Source organism: Myiozetetes cayanensis, unplaced genomic scaffold, assembly GCF_022539395.1.
Source record: "Myiozetetes cayanensis isolate MyiCay16 unplaced genomic scaffold, myiCay2020 scf3, whole genome shotgun sequence".
Lineage (NCBI taxonomy): Eukaryota > Metazoa > Chordata > Aves > Passeriformes > Tyrannidae > Myiozetetes > Myiozetetes cayanensis.
This window is the reverse complement of record NW_026087521.1, coordinates 1103806-1125465: the sequence shown is the minus strand read 5'-3', so window position 1 is coordinate 1125465 and position 21660 is coordinate 1103806. Positions and strand designations below refer to the sequence as shown.

At 60.3% G+C, this 21660-nt stretch overlaps 1 protein-coding gene across 1 annotated transcript in view; it reads right to left on the bottom strand.

Annotated features, from left to right (window-relative positions):
• SND1 (staphylococcal nuclease and tudor domain containing 1) overlaps positions 1 to 21660 on the bottom strand; it is a 69708-nt gene that overhangs the window by 24365 nt on the left and 23683 nt on the right. Inside the window, exons 11-12 of the mRNA XM_050325024.1 lie at positions 8619 to 8708; positions 2053 to 2153 (exon numbers count right to left, since the gene is read on the bottom strand). Coding sequence (XP_050180981.1) covers positions 2053 to 2153; positions 8619 to 8708 — 191 coding nt within the window. The remainder of the gene's footprint in view (positions 1 to 2052; positions 2154 to 8618; positions 8709 to 21660) is intronic.

Below are 21660 nucleotides of genomic sequence, written 5' to 3'. Positions count from 1 at the left end.
CAGGGCCAAACCTACTCCCTTCCCAAAATTCACCATTTGGGCCAAATCAACCCCAAACTGCAGCATCCAGCCCTGCTCCTCAGGGAAGGAATCTGCCCGATCCTGCCTGGAATTACACTGGGAACTATAGTTCAGGGCATTCCCAAAATTTGGGTTTAATGATTTTTAGGGGCTTTTCCTTCCAAGGATTTGTGGGATTTGCACTACTTCATCGCAGAGCAGTGGGATGCTGCGGGATTCTGTGGGATGCTGAGGGATGCTATGGAATGCTGTGGAATTCTGTGGGATGCTGTCCCAAGCAGCTGCTCCCTCCTTCCCCAGCCCCGTTGGCCATGGAACCATTTCCCTGTCCCGACATCCCGGCTCTGAGCCCACCCCTGCCCTCACCAGAGCCCCAGGAATGCAGGACCGGGAGTTTGGGAAGCACTGACCCGGCACAGCGGGATGGGCAGGGCACCGGGAGAGCCGGAGCATTCCCGGGGCTGGGATCAGGCCAGAAACATCAAGGAGATGGAAGGGAGAAGTGGGATGGAGGGATACAGGGACACAGCAGGAATACAGTCAGGGATCCAGGCAGGAATATGAGCAGGGATACGGGCAGGGATGTAGGCAGGGATACGGATAGGGAATTAGGCAGGAACATGGGCAGGGATCCAGACAGGGATCCAGGCAGGGATGTAGGCAGGAATATGGGCAGAGATCCAGGGAAGAATCAAGGCAGGGAATCCAGAAGGGACACAGGCAGGGATACAGACAGGGAAATGGGCAGGGATCCAGGCAGGGATGCGGGCAGGGATATGGACGAGGATCCAGGCAGGGATATGGACGAGGATCCAGGCAGGGATATGGACAAGGATGCAGGCAGGGATATGGCAGGAGGAGGCGGGTTTGTGCTCCAGGCCTCCAGTTCCCGGAGCCTGGAGCTGGGAGCAGGGGCTGCAGCTCCTGCCCTGGCTCCCACCCCAGTGCCACTGCCGTGCCCGGAATTCCAAGCAGGCTCAGCCCAGCCCAGATGCCGGGCGGACACTCCAGGCGGACAAGCCAGGCTTTATTCCCTGCTCCATCCCAGCCTGGCACAGGCCTGGGGACACAGACCCCGCTCTGTTCCACCCCCGGCATCCCGGGATGCAGCACCAGACACCGGGAATGGCATGGGCGCTCCTGGGAGCATCCCAGGATGCAGCACCACAGCTGCCGGCTCTCCCAGCCTTTGGATTCAGGGGAGGAAAACACAGCTCTCCCAGGTTTGGATCAAGGGAAGGGAATTTCAGCTCTCCCAACCCTTGGACTAAGGAAAGTGCAGCTTTCCCAGCCCCTGGATTAAGGGAAGGGAATTGCAGCTCTCGCAGCCCCTGGAATAAGGAAGGAAAAGGCAGCGCTGCAGCGCTTTGGGCGCTTTCCAAAATAGCTGCTACCGGGAAAAAAAAACAGGAAAGCAAGCCAAGGGCCTATGACAAATCCTCCCTACGCAGCTCCCAGAGCCGCTGCCAGAGGAGCCACGGCCTCTCCAGAGGGATGTGCTGGAGCCACAGCCATTCCACAGGGATGTGCCGGAGGCACCCGGCACCCCGTGTCCTGAGGGGGCCAAAACCGAAAATCATGGACAAGGGAGGGTTGCTCCAGAACATCCCACATTCCTCAACACCCCTCACTCCTGAACCTTCTCACGGAGGATGGAAATCAGGGAGGTGATGTCCCTTGGGAAGCACAGGCATCCTGGGATACACAGCAGAGAGACGGCTCCTCCAAAGCCACCCCTGGAGGAAACCGTAATGGTCCCTCATCCCAGCACCCCTAAAACTGCTGGACTTGGGGGAGGAGAGCAGTTCTGGGAGGTGCCAGGCAGCAGCATCCCACTGTACCCCCCAGAACCCTGACACTGGGATGCAGGCAGGGGGTGCTGATCCCAAGCCGAGAGGGGAGCAGGGCACAGATGAGCCACCCTCCATCCCCATGGGTCACGTCTGAGCCCACAACGCCCCAGAGAGTGCCAGGTGGGAATGCAGGGTGGGAATGCAGGGTGGGAAGGTGCAAGGGCAGGGCTGCACTCACATCCCGCCGATGGAGACAGTGGCGCAGGTGCGCTCGGAGAAGGCGGGCACGGTCTCGGTGGCGCTGCTGGCGGGGCGGATGTAATCCACGGACACGTTCACCTGGAACCAAAGGGGGCACATCAGGGATGGCTGGATCACCTCTTCCTCCTTCCTCCCTGTGCCCAAACCCCCCAGGATCAGCCATCCAGCCCCTCATCCTCCCTGTGCTCAAATCCCCATTCTGGTCTCCGGACCCTCCACCTCACCCTGCCCAGGGAACGGCTCAGGACAAGCGCTGCCACCGCTCCGGTGGCCCCAGACAGGGACAGGAGGGAACAGCAGGTACTGGGGACCTCTCTGGGGGGCAGATCCTGCTGTGCTGGGGCTTGGGATGAGCTGAGGGGTGCAGGGATCATGGAATCATGGAAGGGTTTAGGTGAGAAGGGGCATTAAAGCCCATCCACTGCCACAACCTGCCATGGGCAGGGACACCTTCCACTAGCCCAGATTGCTCCAAGCCCTGTCCAACCTGGCCTTGGACACTCCCAGGGATCCAGGGGCAGCCACAGTTTCTCTGGACAACCTGGGTCAGGGCCTCCCCACCCTCCCAGCCAGCAATTCCTTCCCCATATTCCATCTGTTCCTGCCCTCTGGTACTGGGAAGCCACTCCCTGTGTCCTGTCCCTCTACCCCTTGTCCCAAGTCCCTCTCCAGCTCTCCTGGAGCTCCTTTAGACACTGGAAGGTCTCCCTAGAGCCTTCCTTTCTCCAGGCATCTCCTCCAGCATCTCCTGGCCATCACCCCCTCAGCAGCTACCAGCATCATATCCCACATCCACAGGCACCACTTCCATGCCAATCCCACCCAATCCCACAACTCTGCCTCCCCAGGAAAGCTCCATCCTCCCTGGTCTAGTGGCACCTCAGCGGGAGGAGGCTGAGGCTGCCTCGGTCTGGTGACGTGAGGTGACACAGGGGTGACACAGGGGTGACACAGGGGTGACACAGTGCTCCATGGGGACATCCTGGTGCTGCCTCCTGCCGCCCCAGGGCTGGATTTGGGCACTATGGATTTTTTTCCAGGCACGGCGCTGTGCCCGTTCCGCATGGCCAGCGCTCGCTCCGGCAGCTTGAGCCAAAGGGAGCCAGACAGGCGAGGCGGGAGCATCCCTAACCCCCTTCAAAGCCTCGGTTCATCCCAAAAATCACTTATTAAATGAGCATAAAGATGCAGGAAAGGTCGGAGCGCTGGCAGGGCGCCGGAGCCGAGGCTTTTCCGCAGCGGAGAGGGGGCTCCGGCAGGAAAGAGCCAATTAAGGGGAGCGGTTAAAGCGATTCCTCGCAGCAAAGCTCGTGTCAGAACCACTGGAGGGGAAAAAGAGACGCCGATTACTCCGAGAGGCAGGTTGGGAATTCAGCTGCTCTGGGGCTCTCGCAGTGTCTGGCTCAGGAGTGGCTGGCGTGGGAAACACCTGGCTCGGGATGAGCTGAGGGGTCGCGGAGGTGCCGGAGGAGCCGGGGGGGGACGGGGGATCCTACAGCTCGAGAGGGACCCTGGATTGCCACCAGGAGGGGAGGAGTGAGGAGGGATTGGGATGGGGATGGGGATGGCATGGCATGGGGATGGGATGGGGTCACCCCTCAGCCCACAGCAGGGATGTGCCATGTCATGCCCTGTTCGTTCCACTGGCATGGGCTGGTTTGTGCTGGATGTGCCTGGGGGCAGGAAGGCTCCACAGAGGTATCTGGACAGAGTGGATCCATGGGACAAGATCAGTGGGATGAGTTCAATGAGGGCAAGTGGAGCACTGGGACAGGTGGCCCTGGGAAGCTGTGGATGTTCCATCCCTGGAACTGTCCAAGGGCAGGTTGGATGGGGCTTGGAGCAACTTGGGCTAGTGGAAGGTGTCCCTGCCCATGGCAGGGGGTGGGACTGGACAACCTTGGGGATCCCTTCCCACCCAAACCATCCCATGATTCCACGACGCGCCGTGTCCCACCCTTGGGTCACACCAACCCCACAGAACACTCCAGGCTTGGGGAAGCGGCTGGAAAGCTTCAGAAGGAGCTGGGGGTGCAGAGACAACACCCAGGACCACCCAACCGCAGAGACGGGTCCATCCAACGCCAGACGTGCCACTGTCACCATTACTGTCACTGTCACTGTCACCCCACAGTCCGAGAGCTCTGGCACGGGGTGACATAAAGCAAAGAATTCCTGGGTGTGGAGGGCAACGTGGCCAGGGAGGGTAGGAGGGGGTGACTGGGACTGGGGTGGGTGCAGGGTCCTCCTTGCAGCCCTGGGACCCTCACAGGCCCCGCTCCCCCAGTGCAGCCGCCGTCAGTGCTGGCCGTGTCTGGGCGGGTTTCCAAGGTCAGCTGCAGTCAGTGTGGATTAAATCACTCCGCCAGCTCCGCTCCCGGGAGCAGATCCAGCCCGGGGAAGAGCAGCACGACACGGAGGAGCCGTGGCTTTTGTGCAGCCTCCGCGCAGCCACCGCGCTCGATGTCACCCACCCGGCTCCTGGGATTGCTGGCCCACAGTCGGGGGGCCCTGGAATCTGGGGGGGTCCCCAGGACCAGCCAGCCTAGAGTCACAATCACTGGAATTCTGGGGTTCCCCACCAGCCCATAGTCGGGGACACTGGAATGCTGAAGCTCCCCCACACTCACCAGCCCAGAATGGGGTTCCCTGGAATCACCGGGGCTTCCCCAGATCTGCCAGCCCCTCGTTGGGGTCCCTGGAATCCCCAGGATGTGGCCCCCACCACAGCGTACCCAGCATCAGATTCCCAACGAGGTGGTTCCCAGCACGTGGTCCCCACATTGTCCCTACAGCTGGTCCCAATGAGGTGGGGACACCCCTAGAGCACCCCACCCCATGGTGTCCTGCCCCAGTTCAGTCCCAGTTTGGACTGGGGGGACAGGATCCCTGCTCCAGCCTCAGGACCCCACAGCAGTGGGGGACGTGTCCCCACTGGATGCGGGACAGGGATTGGGGTGCATCCCTCTCCCAGGGATGGACTGGAAGAGGGGAGGAGATCTCATCCCCCTGGGGGAGGGACTGGCCCCGGGGGGCACAGGGGGGACAGCCCCACCTTTGGGTGTCCCAGGCTGGGGGATGTGTGGGGGCTCTGGGACGTGCCAGTGACATCCCCCGATATTCCCACCTGTCCCGGGGGATTGGAAGGGCCCGTCCCCTCCCACGGGGACACAGGGGGGGGACCCGGGGTGGGCACGGGGGGGGCTGGGTGGGCGCAGATGGGGGTGGGTGGCAGCCCAGACCTGCCGGGCTATAAATACCCGGAACGCCCGCGGATCTCCCGGCCCGGCGGCGTCACCCGCTCCCGGGAATATTTTTACCTCCCTGGCAGCTCGTGCCGGGTGGCAGGAACGGGGTGGGGGCGGGGGGGTTAGGGGAGGGTGGGTGCCCCCCTGTCTGCCTCTGAGGCTGGGAAGAGGCTCCCAGAGACCTGCGGGGAGTGGGGGGGGGGCCAGGCTGGGAACATGGGTGGGGATCAGGAGTCTGGGGGACACGTGATAGGAAAACCTCATGGGGAATGTGACACGAATCCCGGTGGGATGAGAGGATGCAGGAGGCATAGCGGGGGCAGCAGGACCCCTGGGGGACAGATCTGGGGACACGTTTTCCCTCTGGAGCAGCAACTTCCCTCCCAAGGTTTATCCCAGGCTCCCCACACATCCTGCTGCAGGGAGGGGGAGTTTCCTGGGAATGGGAAGCAGGAGGTAGCCCCACTGAGCTCTCCCCTAACCCCCTCCAGCTCTGCATCCTCCTTTCATCCCTCCTGGAAAAGGCTGGGATGTGGTACAGGGATGCTCCACAACAACCCCCACAGAGACTCCAGCGCCTCCGGCATTGCCGAGAGCAGAGCCGGCGGATCCCGGAGCTCCGAGCTCCCCCCTGCCTCTGGATCCAGGAGCAGCCAGAGGGGCCACGGAGCCCCCCCGAGCTGAGCCCCGGGGCAGGATCGACCTTGTCAGAGCAGGGTAACCATGGAAGAGCCGGGCTGTGAAGCTTCGGGAGGAGGGAGAGAGAGGTGCAGGGAGAGGATCTATCCCTGAATTTCAGATCATTACACCGGGAATAATCCCATTTGCCTCTTTTCCCTCGCCTGCTGTCAGGGAGCCAGCCCAGCCCACTGCAGCTCCCCCCCTGCTCCGCTGCAGCCGCACGCGCCGCTTATTCCAAGCGCAGCCCAGGCGGGAAAACATCTCTCCCAGTTGGGCTCTGAGCAGCCAAATCCTCCCCAACAGCCAAATCCTCCCCAGTTCCACCCGTGGAAGCAGCGGATGACGCAGCCCGTTCCCGTGACGCTCCAGAGCTGGAGCCCTGCAAAGCCACCCCGGCACCGGCACATTCCAAGGCACAGGATCCCGGCTCCCAGCACGGTTCAGCTTCCCGAGGGATGAATCCCCCTCTGTCCCCATCCCCGGCCGCACCAGAAAGTGGTATCTTCCCAAAAACCCCTCTCCAGTGGCCGTGCCGTGCCGTGCTCTCCCAGAGCTTCCAAGCTCCAGCAACACGCAGGAAAAATTGTCCATCGTTCCAAAAATCTGCCAAAGTCTTTCCCTGCTCCTCCGGGAATGTTTTCCCCAGTCCAACACATCCCTTGGTTTTTCCCCAGGTCTGAGCTCTGGCAGAGCTGGCACTGAGAGTGCTGTGCTATTGGTAACCCCAAAAGGAGCATTCCTGGAAGCATCCCAGGAAGCATCCTGGCACCTCTGAGGGGAACAGACACAGGTGGATGCACGGGAAAACTGCCAGGAAACCCCCGGCTGCTGCTTTCCAGGTCTGCCTGAGCTGGTTCTGGGCTCGTGGCACTGCGGATGAGCGGCATTCCCAGTTGGAAACAGGGAGAGGGAAGGGCTGGGGATGGGAAATGGGGATGTGACACAGGGATGGGGCACGGGAGGGAACATGGGGATGGGGCATTGGGATGGGATATGAGGATGGGACACAGGGCAGCTCACAGGGACAGGGCAGCATCGCTTCCATGCACAGGGGCCATTTATCCCGGTGCTCTCCGGCGCCGGCTCCCTCCATGCGAGCGATTAATCCCCCAGTTAATTAGGGAAGAGCCCCGATCCATCTCCCGCACCGCGGCAATTCCCCGGAGCCGCTCCCCGGCACAGCGTGATCGATGCGCGCAGGATCCGGCCCTTCCCGCCACGCTCCACAGATTTATTCCACAAATCCATAGCAGCCCGACACCAGCGGGTGCTGCAGGGGGGGCCGCGGCCTCCGGTTCATCCCGTGCCACCGGGCAAATTCCAGAGCACTGGGAAGGACGTGAGTGGAGCAAGGAGAGGCTCCGGCACAAGAGCCAAAAAACCCCAAATCTGCTCTCTGAGTGCCATAAAAATCCCAGCCTGGAAACTTCCCTCTGCCTGGATGAAAGGGTAAGAGGGAAAATGTATTATATTCCATCTCTTCCCAGGGATAGGGAATACAGAGGTGGTTTTCCACATCCCAGCTTTCCTCCCAGCACAAACAGAAGGAGAAGGGGTCATGGCAGCCACAACAGGGATATTTCTTCCTCATCCCCCCCCCTCAGTGCTTTCTCCAGAGGGAATTATTTTGGGAAGCAATGGGAGGGGATTATTTTTATGCAGACCCAGGGGATACTGTCGGTTCCCTGGAATGGGGCAGGAACCCAGGGCAGGCAAATCTCCCTGGAATCCCAGGGCTCCCCAGAGTCTCAGGGCTCCCCAGGTCACCTTCCAGAGGCCCCCAGTGCTGGAGTTGTGCCACAGGCTCGGTGCTGCTGTTTTGGGGGGTCACTGGTCACCGAGTGGCTCCTTTAGGGACAGGGACAGGGACAGAGCTGGGGACAGCAGTCCCTGTTCCAACACAGCACACAGACGGCAGATGGAGGAAAACCGGCACCAGTAACCCTGGGGTGGCTCAGACTGGGACCGCACCAAGGTGCCAGGACCCTCCAGAACCACCTGAAATTCCATTCCAGACTCCAGTGCTCCCATCATAAATCCCGTCAACACCCCCCCTGACCCTCTTCCAACTCTGAGAAGCACCAGATTTCCCATTGCAAAGGTCTCACAAGCTGCTATTTTTTTCCCCTTCCCTTATTTTTTGGGAATAGCCAGGCGGGGTTCTGAGCTGGAAAGATGCAATTAGGCACCGAAAGAGCCCTTGCCGAGCAGCAGCGACGGCCTCGCTGCCGAGGGAATTGATTTTATTTGACCATTTTATGAGCATTGGAAAATTGCATCCGGAGCGCGCGCCCCCGTAGTTAATACATTCCTCATTCCCTGGATTGAGCTAAACCAGCCTAGAAAAATATGCCAGGGAAACAAAGGGAGAAGCAAAGAGGCGTTCCTGGGAAATGGGGGATCCCAACCCTTCAAAGGGTGCTCCAGATTTGGGCGCGCCCCGAAATTCCCTGTGAAGAGCCTTGGGGTTGTCCATAAGGATTCCCACAAAAGCAGCAGCACCAGCACTGGCGGGTCCTGGACCCTTGGGAGCACCACTGGAGTCACCACTGGCCTCATCCCCTCTCCTGTCCCCTCATCCCCTCTCCTGTCCCCTCATCCCATCCCTCCGTACCTTCTTCCCAATGAGCTTCTTGCGCAGGAACTCCCGGGCCTCGAACATGTAGGGAATGTCGTAGAGGGGCCTCAGCTTCCTGTTCTTGTCCTGCAGGGGGGCAGAGAGGGGAAGAGATCAGAGGAGCCCCCCTAAACACCCCATGATCAGCATCGCTCCTCCCACCCTCTCCCATAGGTGCCCACCCGCTCCTGCACCCCGGTTTGGGCTCCCCGAGCTCTGCTGAATCCTGAGGGGATCCTGGGATAACCCAAACATGCCCCTAGGAGGATGTGCCAGCAGCCTTGTGGTGCCAGGTCGGGCTGCTCCAAGTGGCAGCTCCGTAAGGAGAAGGGATGAGGGGGAATTCGGGGTGGAGGTGGCCAGGGGGGATAAACCCCCAGCCCCTGCTCAGGGGTGTCTGATGGAGATCAAATCCCTGCAAAGGCTGAGAAAACAAAGGGGAGTTTTCCAACAGAAATGGCAGTGGGGATTCAACCCAATGTAGCTCAACAGAACCCCATGTGACCCACAAGGACCCAACATGAGCCAACGTGGACCGACCCAGCCCACTCGAACTCAATCCAACTTAGCCCAACAAAACCTGATCCAAGGAGACCCAACTCGACCCTGGGAGCTCCCAGCCCACACCGTTGGAGGACGGCCCTTGGCACAGTGCCCTGGGTATGGCCCCCCCACAGATTCCCTTAGCTGGGCAGAAAAACATGGATAAGAGGGAGAACGGGCAAAATCAGCCGGAAACGGAGGAGTGGAGTCCGATGGGAGAGGGAGTGAGTGGATAAAGACAATGGCACTCAGCTCCTCCCTAATGAACGAGGCTTTGATAGAGTTTATTGTCCTTGACTCGGTTCATTCCCAGGCTGCTCCCTGGAGACATTCCTTCCTCCACCCACATCGCCACGGCCCTGCCAGCACCAGTGATGGAACAGGTCGGATCCTGCGAGGGGACCCCCAGGGACGCACACCCAGCGCCCACCCCATCCCAGAGAAGGCTCCTGAACCGTGCAAGGGCTGAAAATCCCTTTGCAGGCAGGCCCCGATCCCGGCAGGACGTGGGACCGGCAGAGATGGGATTTCCCCTGGAAGCAGGAGCTTTTACACTCGCCGGGGGGCCACTTGTGGCACAGAGAAGCTTCCTGGCACCCAATGAGATGGGCACGGAGCTGTGATGAGCAGCCAGGCCGCAGGGCCAGCTGTGTTGTCCCTGGAGCCGGTTCTCCAGCAGGGAGAGAGCTTTTTCCTGGTCCCATATAAGATTAAGCCCCAGCTGGGCACATGAGGAGGATGGCACGACCGGTGGGTGGCCGGCAGGAAGCTCTGGCACGGCTCGGGAATGTGCTGCTGCCGTCGGGAAGGCCGGCACTGCCGCTCCGCTCCCCGGCGAGGCGCTGGGGGATGGAGGCGACTCCGTTATTCAGGCAGTGCCAGCACAATTCCCGGCCCCGTGCCAGGGCTGGAGCCGAGCCACGTGATAAATCCCGCGCTGCCAAGGGGTCCGAGAGGGGTTGCCGGGGGGGGCTTCCCACTCCTCCCACAGCAGCTCCCCTTGGACCACAGGAATCCCCCCAGGGTGTCCCCCCGGGGCTGTGCAGCTGCCACACAGAGCCACCCCGGTGCCAGGGGATCCGGAGCAGCAGGATGAGTGACTCCTCACTCCACAGCCCAGCGCTGCGCCACGGAACCCGCTGCTGTCATCCCATGGAAAAATCACCGTGCGGAGAAGGAGGATTAAGCCAAGGGGATGAGACACGGGATGGGCTCAGCCCTGCAATGTTGGGCATGCAGGTGCTCCCTGCTTCGGCACCTCCTGCCCCCCCCACAGCTCCCCAGAGTACATCCCAGGCGCTGCTCCAGCCTCTGGGGCAGCAGGAGCTCAGCTGGGCTGGCAGAGATGAGCACAGAGGAGCTGCCCCAGCACCCACCGGCCTCCACTCTGCCCCTCCCCATGGCAGCACAACACCAGCCCCCTTCCCAGACTGCCAGCCCCCCTTCCCAGACTGCCAGCCCCTCTTTCCAGACTGCCAGTTCCTGTCCTCAGGCTCCCAGAGCATCCTGGCCCCTGAACCCTCAGGGTGGCTCCTGGACTCTTCCCTCCACTGGCCACGATGGGATCTGACGGGATCTGGGTGACGAGACACTCCCACCCTCGCCAAGGTCACGGCGAAGCTCCGCGACACGAGCGCTGCCCTGAGAGGCAAAGCCCTGTACAAACACTAATTAATCCTCACTAACGAACTCCAAATTTATGGCTTATTTAAGTGTCTGTCTGGCACAGGCTGTTAAATCCCTAATCCCATCCCGCTGGAGCGCGGGAAGGGGGACGGCAGAGCCCTGGGTGGCCTCGGCATCGCCCGGCAGTGCCGGGAGCTCTGGTGCCAGCGGTGAAGTCCTGGAGGAGCCAGGGGTGGGGGGGCTGAGCCCTCACCAAAACTGCATTGGAACGTCTCATGGGTCTGCAGCCACGTGGGAGCCATCCAAAAAGGGGACCACCCCAAAATGGGGACCACCAGCACAGGCACCCCAGCACCAGTGCTGGGATCCATGGTCCCATCATGCCAGTCCTGGATGCGCCGTGGAGGTGGGATCTGAGTCCTCACCCAGCAGCCTTGGAGCATCTTATGGGTCTGCAGCCAGATGGAACTGCACCAAAATAAGGTCACCCCAAAAACAAGACCACTCTAAGTCAGAGACCACTGGCCCAGACAACACAACGCCATCCCCGTGCCACGCCAGGATCCAGTCATGCCACACCAGCCACCCATGTTCCGTGGTGGCAGTGCTGAACCCTCACATCGTGCTGCTGCTGCTGCTGCTGCTGCTGCTGCTGCTGCAAAAAGCCAAGCCTGGGGGAATTCTCAGCACAAGCCCGGGCCATGCCAGGAGCGGATAATGGGAACGTTTAAGTGCCCGATCCGTCTCTCCCCACCCCGCCCCGTCAGCCCCGTTAAATCCCGCTCTGGTGGCCCATAAAACGATATTTCACAGCGCAGGGGGAGCGGTGGCTGATGGCTCTGGGAAGCTGTTCAAGAACTCGGACACACGGTGGAGATTTTGCAAACAAACGTTAGAGATCAATGGAACAGCGGGATGTTAACGAAATTCCACGACCGGCAAACACCAGCAATTACCGGCACGGAGAAAGATTTTGCTGGGTTTAAACCATTTGTCAAGGCGAGGGCTTGACTGAAGCAACATCCCTCTGAGCCACCTTGGAAGCCGTGGCTGCCCCAAACCTGTAATATTCAAGGACAGGTTGGATGGGGCTTGGAACAACCTGGGCTAGGGAAGGTGTCCCTGCCCATGGCGCCGGATGGTTCCGAAGGTCCCTTCCAACCCAATCCAACCCATTCTGGTATTCCAAGATTCAATGAAGTGCTGGTCCCGGCTCTCCCCGGCTCCTGGAGAGAGTCATCAGCCATTCAAAAATTAATTAAAACCAAGATCTCATTTAATTAAAGGTGTGCAGTGAGGAAGTTGTTCTATTAGTGAGAAAGTCAACGCGTGGAGTTTCATCTTCAGAGAGCTGCTGGAGGAGGGGGGAACCCGCTCACCTTCCTCCCTGAGCATGGAGACAGGGAGATTTCAATCCCAAATTTCATGGGAAAGCGTAGTTTTCTCACAGGCTGGGGAACCCGGGGCAAGAAACCAGTTTTTTGGTTAAAACGAAGGTTGGAACGTCTCAAAAGGGGGACAGTGAGCAGCGGGTGCTGGCAGCCCCCCCAAATTCCCTCCTCCTGAAATGGCTTTGAACACCCAACAGGGCAGAGAATTCCAGCTCTCCTGTCAAATTAACATCCTTACGCCGGGCGGGGACTAATTAAGGTCTATTTCCAGGGAAGCAGCAGCTCGGATCCGCTGCGAAGGATTCCGTGGGGGATTGAACACGCAGCGCTCCCGGCTGCCGGGGGTGCTGCTCCCAGCCCCAAACCCTTCCCACGGGGTGATGATGGACACAGGCACATCTGGAGCAGCTGGAAACACTCCGAGACTGGGGATGGCAAATGAGCTCCACATTCAGGGGCTCCCCGAGGACTGAGCAGCCCCTGAGGGACCCCAGGGTGGGGGGACCTGCCCCATTCAGCTCCTGCTGGGGCAGAGCCAGGGGCTGGGGGAAGGATCTGATCCGGAGCAAGAGGGGCTCCCAGGAATCTTTGGGGTCCCTGGCTCCTGTTCCCAGGAGTGTGAAGGCAGAGGAGGGAAGGGGAGACAGGTCATTCGTGGTGCCATCCCATAGTTCATCCTTGGCTGAATGTGCCATGCTTGGATTGCCAGGGAATGTGCCGGGTGGGAAATCCATCCTGGAGATCGGTGGAACATCCCACCAGTCCTGGAGCACTCATGGGCTCACAGAGCAGGGGGGGATGGCCCGACCCCCCAGGGATGAGCCGGAGCTCCCAGTTCCCAGGGTACGGGATTTGGAGGGGTTCTTCCAAGAATCCCAGATGCCAACACTCGCCAGGAGACCCCAGAGGAGCCAGGGGACCCACAGCCTGGCAGCACCACTGGGATGGCAGGTGGGGAGAGCCCCTCCTCCCTGCCAGCGCAATTAGGGAAGCTCATTATTTGTAAAGCAATTAGCAGAGCTAATCAACTCCCAGCGACACGGCGGAATGAGCAGAGAGGAGAGGGGGAGATGCCAGATGCCACTGCCAGTGCCGGGAGCGGGGCTGGCACTGGGGACGGGGACACAGCAGCCCCCGAGGGTCCCCAGGGTGGGGGACCTGCCCCATTCAGGGGCTGCACAGCTCATGCTGGGGCAGAGCCAAGCGCTGGGGGAAGGATCCGACCCGGAGCAACAGGGGCTCCCAGGAATCCTCGGAGTCTCAGGCTCCTGCTCCCAGGAGCGTGAAGCCGAAGGAGGGAAAGTGAGATGGTTCATTAGTGGTGTCACCCCACAGTTCATCCTCGGCTGAACCCGCCACGCTCGGCTCGCCAGGGAATGCGCCGGGTGGGAAACGCACCCCGGAGATCCATCCCGGAGGCCGGCGAGGCGGTGACAGGGAACAGGCGGCTGGTGGAACGCGCACACCACGAGCAGCGGCAGCAGCGTTTGGGGACCGGCTTTTCCACATCAAAGCCTGCGGAGCGCAGGGAAGCTCAGAGCAGGTCCCGGCACACGCGTGGGCGGAGATGCTCCAGCAGCTCCTTCCCGGGCTCCCAGGAGCCAACGGAGCTGCTGCGAGCACGGGGATGACACCGGGAGCGGCGACAGCTCCGGGGAAGTGAAAACCCTGAGGATTGCGGGGATGTGCTGCCGGGATGAGGGCGAGGGGCTCCCGGTGACACCCACAGCGGCTCCGGTGGCCCTGAGCAGGTGCTTGTTCTGGAAGCGAAGCGTGAAGTGGGCACTCAGCCTGCGCAGCCTCTCCAGCCTCTCCTGCTCCCAGTCCCTGGGTGTGATCACAGCCAGCACTCGACACCACGTCCCCACGTCCCTGAGCCACTCGAGGGACAAGTGCTGGGCGGCCACGGCAGCACTGGAGGGTTTTCAATGGCATTGAGGGGCAGAGAGCACAGCCAGGGACAACGGTGGAGTGCCAAGGGCTGAATGGGGACCTTAAGGCCCATCCAGCCCCATCCCTGCCACGGGCAGGGACACCTTCCACCATCCAAGGCTGCTCCAAGTCCTGTCCAACCTGGCCTTTGACACTTCCAGGGATGAGGCAGCCACAGCTTCTCTGGGCCTTCATTATCAAACCAGGCTCTGCCAGAGCCATTCATTGGAGTTTGTTGATCTTAACTCGATTTCCATTTTTTCCAAGCATGTGGAATCTCACAGGAGGGCTCACCCTGGCCCAAATGGCACCGGCACCACAACCCCAGGCAGGGGGAACCAGAGGTGCCCCCACCCCCAGCACCCACTGGCACTACAGGAATGACGCCGTTCCCTCCGGACTGGGGACCGTGCATGGGGCAGCGACCTCCGGGACTGACCTTCCTCACTTCCAAACACAACCGCCCGCGGCAGCTGCTCCGAGTCCTTCCCGCTCTGCCAAAGCTCTGCTCCTGCCTCTGCTGCAGCAGCTCCCTGGCAGTGCAGGGGCCCGGCACACCCGCAGCCAGCTCGGCAAGGCCAGGCACAGCCGGGCCTTGGGCCCAGCCCAGCCCCAGTGGCCGGCACGTGGCAACAAAGGCTCTGCTCCTCCACGTCCTCACCACGGAGCCACGTTCGGCACGGAGCGAGTTCTCCTCGTCCTCCACCCCCTTCCCCAGAGCAGCCCCGAGAGCTGCCGGGGGGAAAGGCTGTTCCATCCCAGCCGCTGTCTTTTCCTGTCTCATCCTGTATCCATCCCCCGCCTCCCTCATGGAAGCCAAGGCAGCCCAGCCCCGCTATTGGTGGTGCTGCCGGCGCTGCCGCTCCGGTCTCCTCCCCAGGGCACAGGAACGGCTCCCCAGCCTCCCGGTGACCATCAATCTCCATCGAGCCCGAAGGCACCGATTAATCACGGAGAGAACAGACCTAATTCAAACCTTCTGCCATGTGCTGCAAGCTCTGCTCCCTCTGACAGTCCCTTTCCGTGGGGGAGAGCGGCAGAACCCGGAGCTGTGAGGGTGGGGGACACCCTGCAATAGGCTCGGAGTGTTCAGGACATTCCCAACCATGAGGAACAGCAGGAATTGCAGTTATGGGGATGGGAGACACCCTGCAACAGGCTCAGGGTGTCTGGGATGCTCCCTCCCATGAAGAACAGAGTAGAGGTGCAGCAGCACCCAGAAGTGGTGGGTAGTGTCCTCAACAAATGAGGTTCCACTGAGTCATGGGCATCCCCAAGGGATCCTTACCCTGGATTAATGGGATCCCAAAGGAGGAAAGGAAAGCTTTTCCTCCTTTCTGGATGCACCAGCAGCTGTAGGAGCTGGGAGACCTCTTGCCTGGAGCAGAAATTGGGTGGATTTCATCCCAAATCCTCCCTCCAGGAATCCACCCCTGCCACGGGGGAGACACCAGGGGTCCAGTTCCAGAGCAATGGGACTCCCAGGGATACAGAAGCCTCACAAATGGCAGTGGCAGCACAGGGCAGATTTCAGCCCAGCCCAGCCCCAGTGCACAGGACAACGCGGTGCCAGGCACGGTCACCTTGAGGCTCCTCTCGCCTGAGGGAGCAGCAGATGAAGCAGGAGACAGCATTTTCCGCAGGAATTCCACGGCTGCATTAGCGCTTTCCACTCTGCACGTGCTGCTCCAGAGCTGCAGCACGTCCCCAGCCCCATCCCTCCAGCTTTTGCTCATCCCAGAGGATGCAGCTGGGATGTGCCGACATGGACGGAACGCATCCCACCACGAGCTCAGCAGCCAGTGCTGCAGCATCCCAGGAAAAAACTGTGTGTGTAGCATCAGGTGACTCCCACCTGCACCAGGAAAGCATCCCTGCTCCTTCTTTGGGATCCAAACCGAGCCAAGACCAAACCCAATGGAATAGTAATTGCAAGAAGAGCACCTGCACTCCTGATCCCGCCATTCCCAGCACCTGCAGCTCCTCAAAAAGTGGGTACAAAAGCCCATTTTGGTTGTGGTCCAGACTACTCAGAAGGCTCCACACTGGGAATTTGCTCCTCACGCCCAAGGACGGGGTTTTACGGAGCAGGAACCCCATGCCCGGGCGGAGGCAGCTCCGTGCCCTCCCCGCCCTCGTCGCACGGCTGCTCCCGAGCCCATTAGGCAGCTTAAATTAATAAAATTGTTTGTCTTGTCAGCATGTGCTTCACTCTGAACGAGCATCCTCTGGGGAGCCGCTTCCCGCGGCACAGGATGAGCCGGATCCTGCCTGGGATGAGCCAGATCTGCTGCTGGTGCTGCCCCATCACAGCATCCCAGCGCTGTAAGTGGTCCCAGACTCCTGCTCCTGCCAGCCATCCTCATCCCCAGGGATGGAGCTCAATGTCTTCAACATTCCAGTTGGGAGACCCCAAAGTGGGGGTACGAGACCCCGGTGAGGGGATAGGAGAGCCCAGTGACAGCATCTGCACACCCATCATCATCACCACCACGGACAGGGAGGCAGGAGCAGAGAATCCTTGGCACAGGAAGCCTCCACTGCTCTGATCCGCCGGGAAATGGAACAGAAACGCCGCAGGACAAATGGGAGCGGCCGGGAACGATGGATGTGACGGCACGGAAATAACGGCGGAGCTGCAGACGCTGCTTCAGCACAAAATATCAGCAGACTATAAATAATAAAGTTATAAATTATAGAACCATGGATCACGGAATTGTTTGGGTGGGAAGAGACCTTAAAGCCCTTCCAGGGAGACCTGAGAGCCCCTTGCAGGGCCTAAAGGGGCTCCAGGAATGCTGGAGAGGGACTTGGGACAAGGGATGGAGGGACAGGACACAGGGAATGGCTTCCCACTGCCAGAGGGCAGGGAGAGATGGGATATTGGGAAGGAATTCCTGGCTAGGAAGGTGGGGAGACCCTGGCACAGGTTGCCCAGAGAAGCTGTGGCTGCTCCTGGATCCCTGGAAGTGTCCAAGGCCAGGTTGGAGCAACCTGGGCTAGTGGAAGGTGTCCCTGTTCATGGCAGGGGTGGCACTGGATGGGCTTTAATGCCCCTCCCAGCCCAACACAACCCATTCCATGATTCCATGACTGTGGCACCAGACCAGGTTTCCCATAGAGCCACCTCATTCCCCGAACCTCCCAATCCCTGGTATCCCCAGAGACAGCAACGAGCGTGGCTGCTGAGCCCAGCTCATCCCAGGGACTGAGGAGGTGATCCCAGCACTGGCTGTGCCAACATGGGATTAAGATAATTTGGAATTAAGACAATTCAGAGCTGAGATAATTCAGAGTTAAGATAATTCAGAATTAAGGTAATTTGGAATTAAGATAATACGGAATCACGCGCAAGGCTTTCAGACCAACGGCCACTTACATCTTTAGTCCTTTGTTTTGATTCAATTAAACACTTGGCTAATTACAGTCATCCCTTGGATATCTCCTCTCCTCTCCCAGCCACAGGAGCCTGGTGCCAGCAGACAGAACATTCTTCGCTCCAGTTCCACACGCGGGACCCTCCGGGAGGGATCAGCAACCGCAAATCACCTCCTTCACCACAGGATTAGCCTTTCCAAGGAAAATCTCAGCCCAAATCCATCAAGATACAGTGAAAAGCAATGTCAAAGCCACCAAAGTTTGTGTTTTGCTGGTGTTAAAGAGGGATATTAGGGAATGCCCAGAGAAGCTGTGGCTGCCCCTGGATCCCTGGAAGTGTCCAAGGCCAGGTTGGAGCAACCTGGGTTAGTGGGAGGTGTCCCTGCCCATGGCAGGGATGGACTTTAAGGTCCGTTCCCACTCAACCCATTCCATGATTCCATCCTTCTAATGGGAGGAGAATTCCTTAATTTGGGGTTTTGGTGCTGGAGGGAGTGTCCCACGGGTGGTTTAACCCTGCTGGTAGCTCCGTGGCAACCTCAGCCCAGCTCTCAAGAGATCTTTCAGGAGGAAGCAGGGAAGGCAGTGCCCTTTCCGAGAAATTAATCTGGGAACCAGCCGAGCACGGCACTGCCCATCCATGGGGATTCATTATCCGTCGGCTCTTGGCACGGAGCCCCCCACGCCCCCTCCCCGGGGCCGGGAGGTGCCGGCGCCGCTAATGAGGAAATTGAGACGTTCAGAAATATCCTCTAATTTCACACGTCGCCTGTGGGTTTTTTTCCTCCCTAATTTTACCCCACCGCAACGTCGGAATTCTGTGCTAAATGAGCCCGACTTCCCCCAGAGCCCCGGGAGCTCCGGAAAAGCTGCTGGAATGAGTCTCGCACCGCTGAGATCCCTGGAAAAGCTGCTCCAGCCCCTCATGGCTGCACTGCACTGTGCCAGAGCTGCACCAGCAGCACCAGTGACCCACTGGGAGCTGACAGCCCCACCATGGCCAGGAGCATCCCTGGAGCATTCCCGGAGCAGCCAAGGTTTTCCCAGAAAGGGATGGATAAATGGGAGACACAGCCCTGCTGTCACAGCATTCCTCCTCCCACTGGAATTAGTCCACCCACAGCTCGTGTGTCTCCCTCAGGGATGATTTGTCCAAAAAAAAAATGCAGTAATCATGGAAGCAAGTTGGATTTATGCTGAATATCCATTGGATGCTGGAACACAGGCCCCCACCGGTGGGCACCTGGAATTGGGGCGCTGCATCCTGGGCACTCCACACTGGGAACCCTGTACTGGGACACTTCATTCTGGACACCCCAAACCAGGCACCTGGGGTTGGAGCACTGCACACTCCACACTGGTACCTGGAATCTGGGCACTGCATCCCAAACATTTGATTTTGGGTGACCCCCTGACCAAATCCACGCAGTCCCACGGGACACTCGGGATTACCCTGTCCAGCCCACGTGCCCCGAAGCCCCCAGAGCTCCCAGCCAGAGCCACATCCCCCACAGCTCCTGAGGCTCTGTCCTGGCATTCCGTACCCAGGAACAGCCAGTGATGCCGGGACAGAACAGCCGGAGTAGGGTCCGGGAAGCTGAGCCTGGAATGCGGCTGGATGAGTGGATTTTAAGTCTCCAGCAGCGTCTTGGCTGATCCGCTCCCAAGGAGCGTGAAAATGGGGTCACCGATCCCAGAACTGGGATGATCCAGACCCAAGGCCTGGCTGCGGGACACTGCGACACCGGAGATGCTTCTGCCTCCTCAAACCGTCACCGAGGGGACAGGGATGGGGACAGGGACAAGGACAGGGACGGGTTGTGCTCAGATGGAGCCGGCAGCAGCTGCCAAGCTCCCGCCTCGGGCAGCACAGCCATTTCAGGGCTCCAGGAAGAGCCTCCACGCTTCCCCCCCTCCCTGTTATCCCGAATTCCAGAGGATAAATGCAAACCCTGAGGGATGTGGGACAGGGTTGTGGCTCCGTGGACCTCCCTGCCCCGGTTTTGGGGTCACACAGGAGGGGACACACTGACAGCCCGCTTTGTCCCTGCTCCAAGGGGACTGAATTCCCGTGAATCCTCCAGCAGGGCCCCGTGGGGCTGAAGGGGGAGTTCTGAGTGGTGGAATGTGGGAGCAGCTCGGAGCCCAGCCCAGAGCCACCCGGGGAGCTGGAGCTGCACTGGAGCGCTCCGTGCCCAGCCCGCACGTGACGGAGAAGAACAACAGCCGGAGAAAACTAGGACAGCACGGCCGGGCCCGGAGCGAGGGAAAGAGCTTTTAAGGATGGAGCTGCCATCCCTCTGCGGGGCCTGGCAGAGGGAACATCCCAAACTGTCACTGTCACCACCACCATCGCCCCCTGTCCTGCTCACAGCGGGGACCCCTCCCAGACACAGGGAAACAGTTTTGTGCCGGCGGGTCCGTGGTACAGCCAGGATGGATCCATCCTGCAGGCAGGGTCCACGGCCCGCAGGATTCACGGCACAGATAGGGCCTGTGTCCCACAGGATCCGTGCACAGGCAAGTCCACGGCACAGGAAGGATAAGAGGTCCAGGCAGGCCCTCGATCCAAGAGGGTCTGTAGCACAGGCAGGGTCACTTCCAGCACAGGTGACAAGAAGGGACCCCTGCCACCAAACCCTGCAGGTCCAGGGCAGCTCCTCCAAGGAAAGCTGTTTCCAAGGGTCCCCACGGCTTTGCCCCTCGCACCAGGGATTCGGGAGGTGCCGAGGCAGGAGCTGCTCACGCACAACTCCCAAATGCCCGGAGTGAGGGTGGGCTGGGGGCACCACAGGAGCTCTGTGCTGGGATGACACTTTGTCCCCTCCACTCCGGGGTGTGGGGAAGGAGCACAGTGACCCTCAGTGTCCCCACGGATGGTTGGTGCCACCCAAGTCCAGGAACACGTGCCGGAGGAAGGAGCTGGGAGTTGTGGGTGCCAGAGAGGGATATTCCCCATTCCTGCAGCCTGGCCCCCCATCCACCCCTGTAACCTGGCCCCCCATCCCTGTAAGGTGGTACCCCATCCCTGCCGCACTGACTCCACATGTCTGGCAACTAAATCCCTAAATCCAGCCGGTGCTAATGTCAGTGGGAATATTCATGATTCCCGATTCCCGCAGTGGCGGCGCTGGCAGAGGAGTGGGGAGGGGGGTGTGGGGAGGGGGGGTGGCTGGGGGGAGCTCACACGGCTGAAACACAGAGTGCTGCAGGGGGGGCTGGGGGAGGCTCCGAGCTCCCTGCTCCTCAGAGAGGGATGGATGCCTTTGGAACACTCCCGGTTGGAGGAGGGAGGAAAGCAGAGCCCTGGCTGTGACCAGTTCCAAGCTGAGGAGGAGGAGGAAGGAGAAGGAGGAGGAGGATGGAGGCAGTGGGGCCAGGACATGAGGAGAACCCTTGTCCTGTCCATATGGGGATAGAGCTGCTCCTGGGATAGAGATGCTCCTGTCCCTTCACTGCCTCGGAAGCTGGAGGGGGACCCCAGTAGCCAGGGGATGCCACCATGTGCCCCGCCACGTCTCCAGTGTCCGTCCCTCAGTCACCCCAGGATGATCCCTTTTATGTGGGTAGGATCTGGGGTGATGCCAGGCAATGCCCAGTACCCCATCAGCTGGGGGATGCTACCATATGCCCCTGCCATGCCTCCAGCATCCCCTCAGTCACCCCAAGGTGATCCCACTGGTCACCAGGCAGGATCTGGGGCGATGCCAAGTGATGCCCAGGCCATGCTGGGCACTGAACTCCACTCCCGAGCAGAGCACTGCAGGCAGGGACAGCTCTGGCTCCTCTCCCAGATGCAGAAGCCTCTGAGAGAAGCAAATGAAGCCTTTGCAGAGGTTCATTACACCCCTGAAATCAGGGGCTCAGTTCCCTGGGGCACAAGGGAGCAGCGTGAGCTGGGCAGAGTTCACGGCAGAGCTCAGCACCGGGGCAGGATTGAGGCTCCTCTCTAATTTAGTGCAATTTTCCCATCAGCCAAGGATTCGCAGCAGCTCCCGAGGAGATCAGAAGGTCAGAGCTCCATCCTCCCATCAGCATTTTCGCGCTCATCCAAGCTGAGCGAGAAACATCCACAGCAGCCGGAGCCGGGGCCGGGGCTGCCCCTTCCTGCTCCACTGCCTCCGGCTGCAGGCACGGATCAAACCTCTGGAGCCGCTCCCAGAGCACGC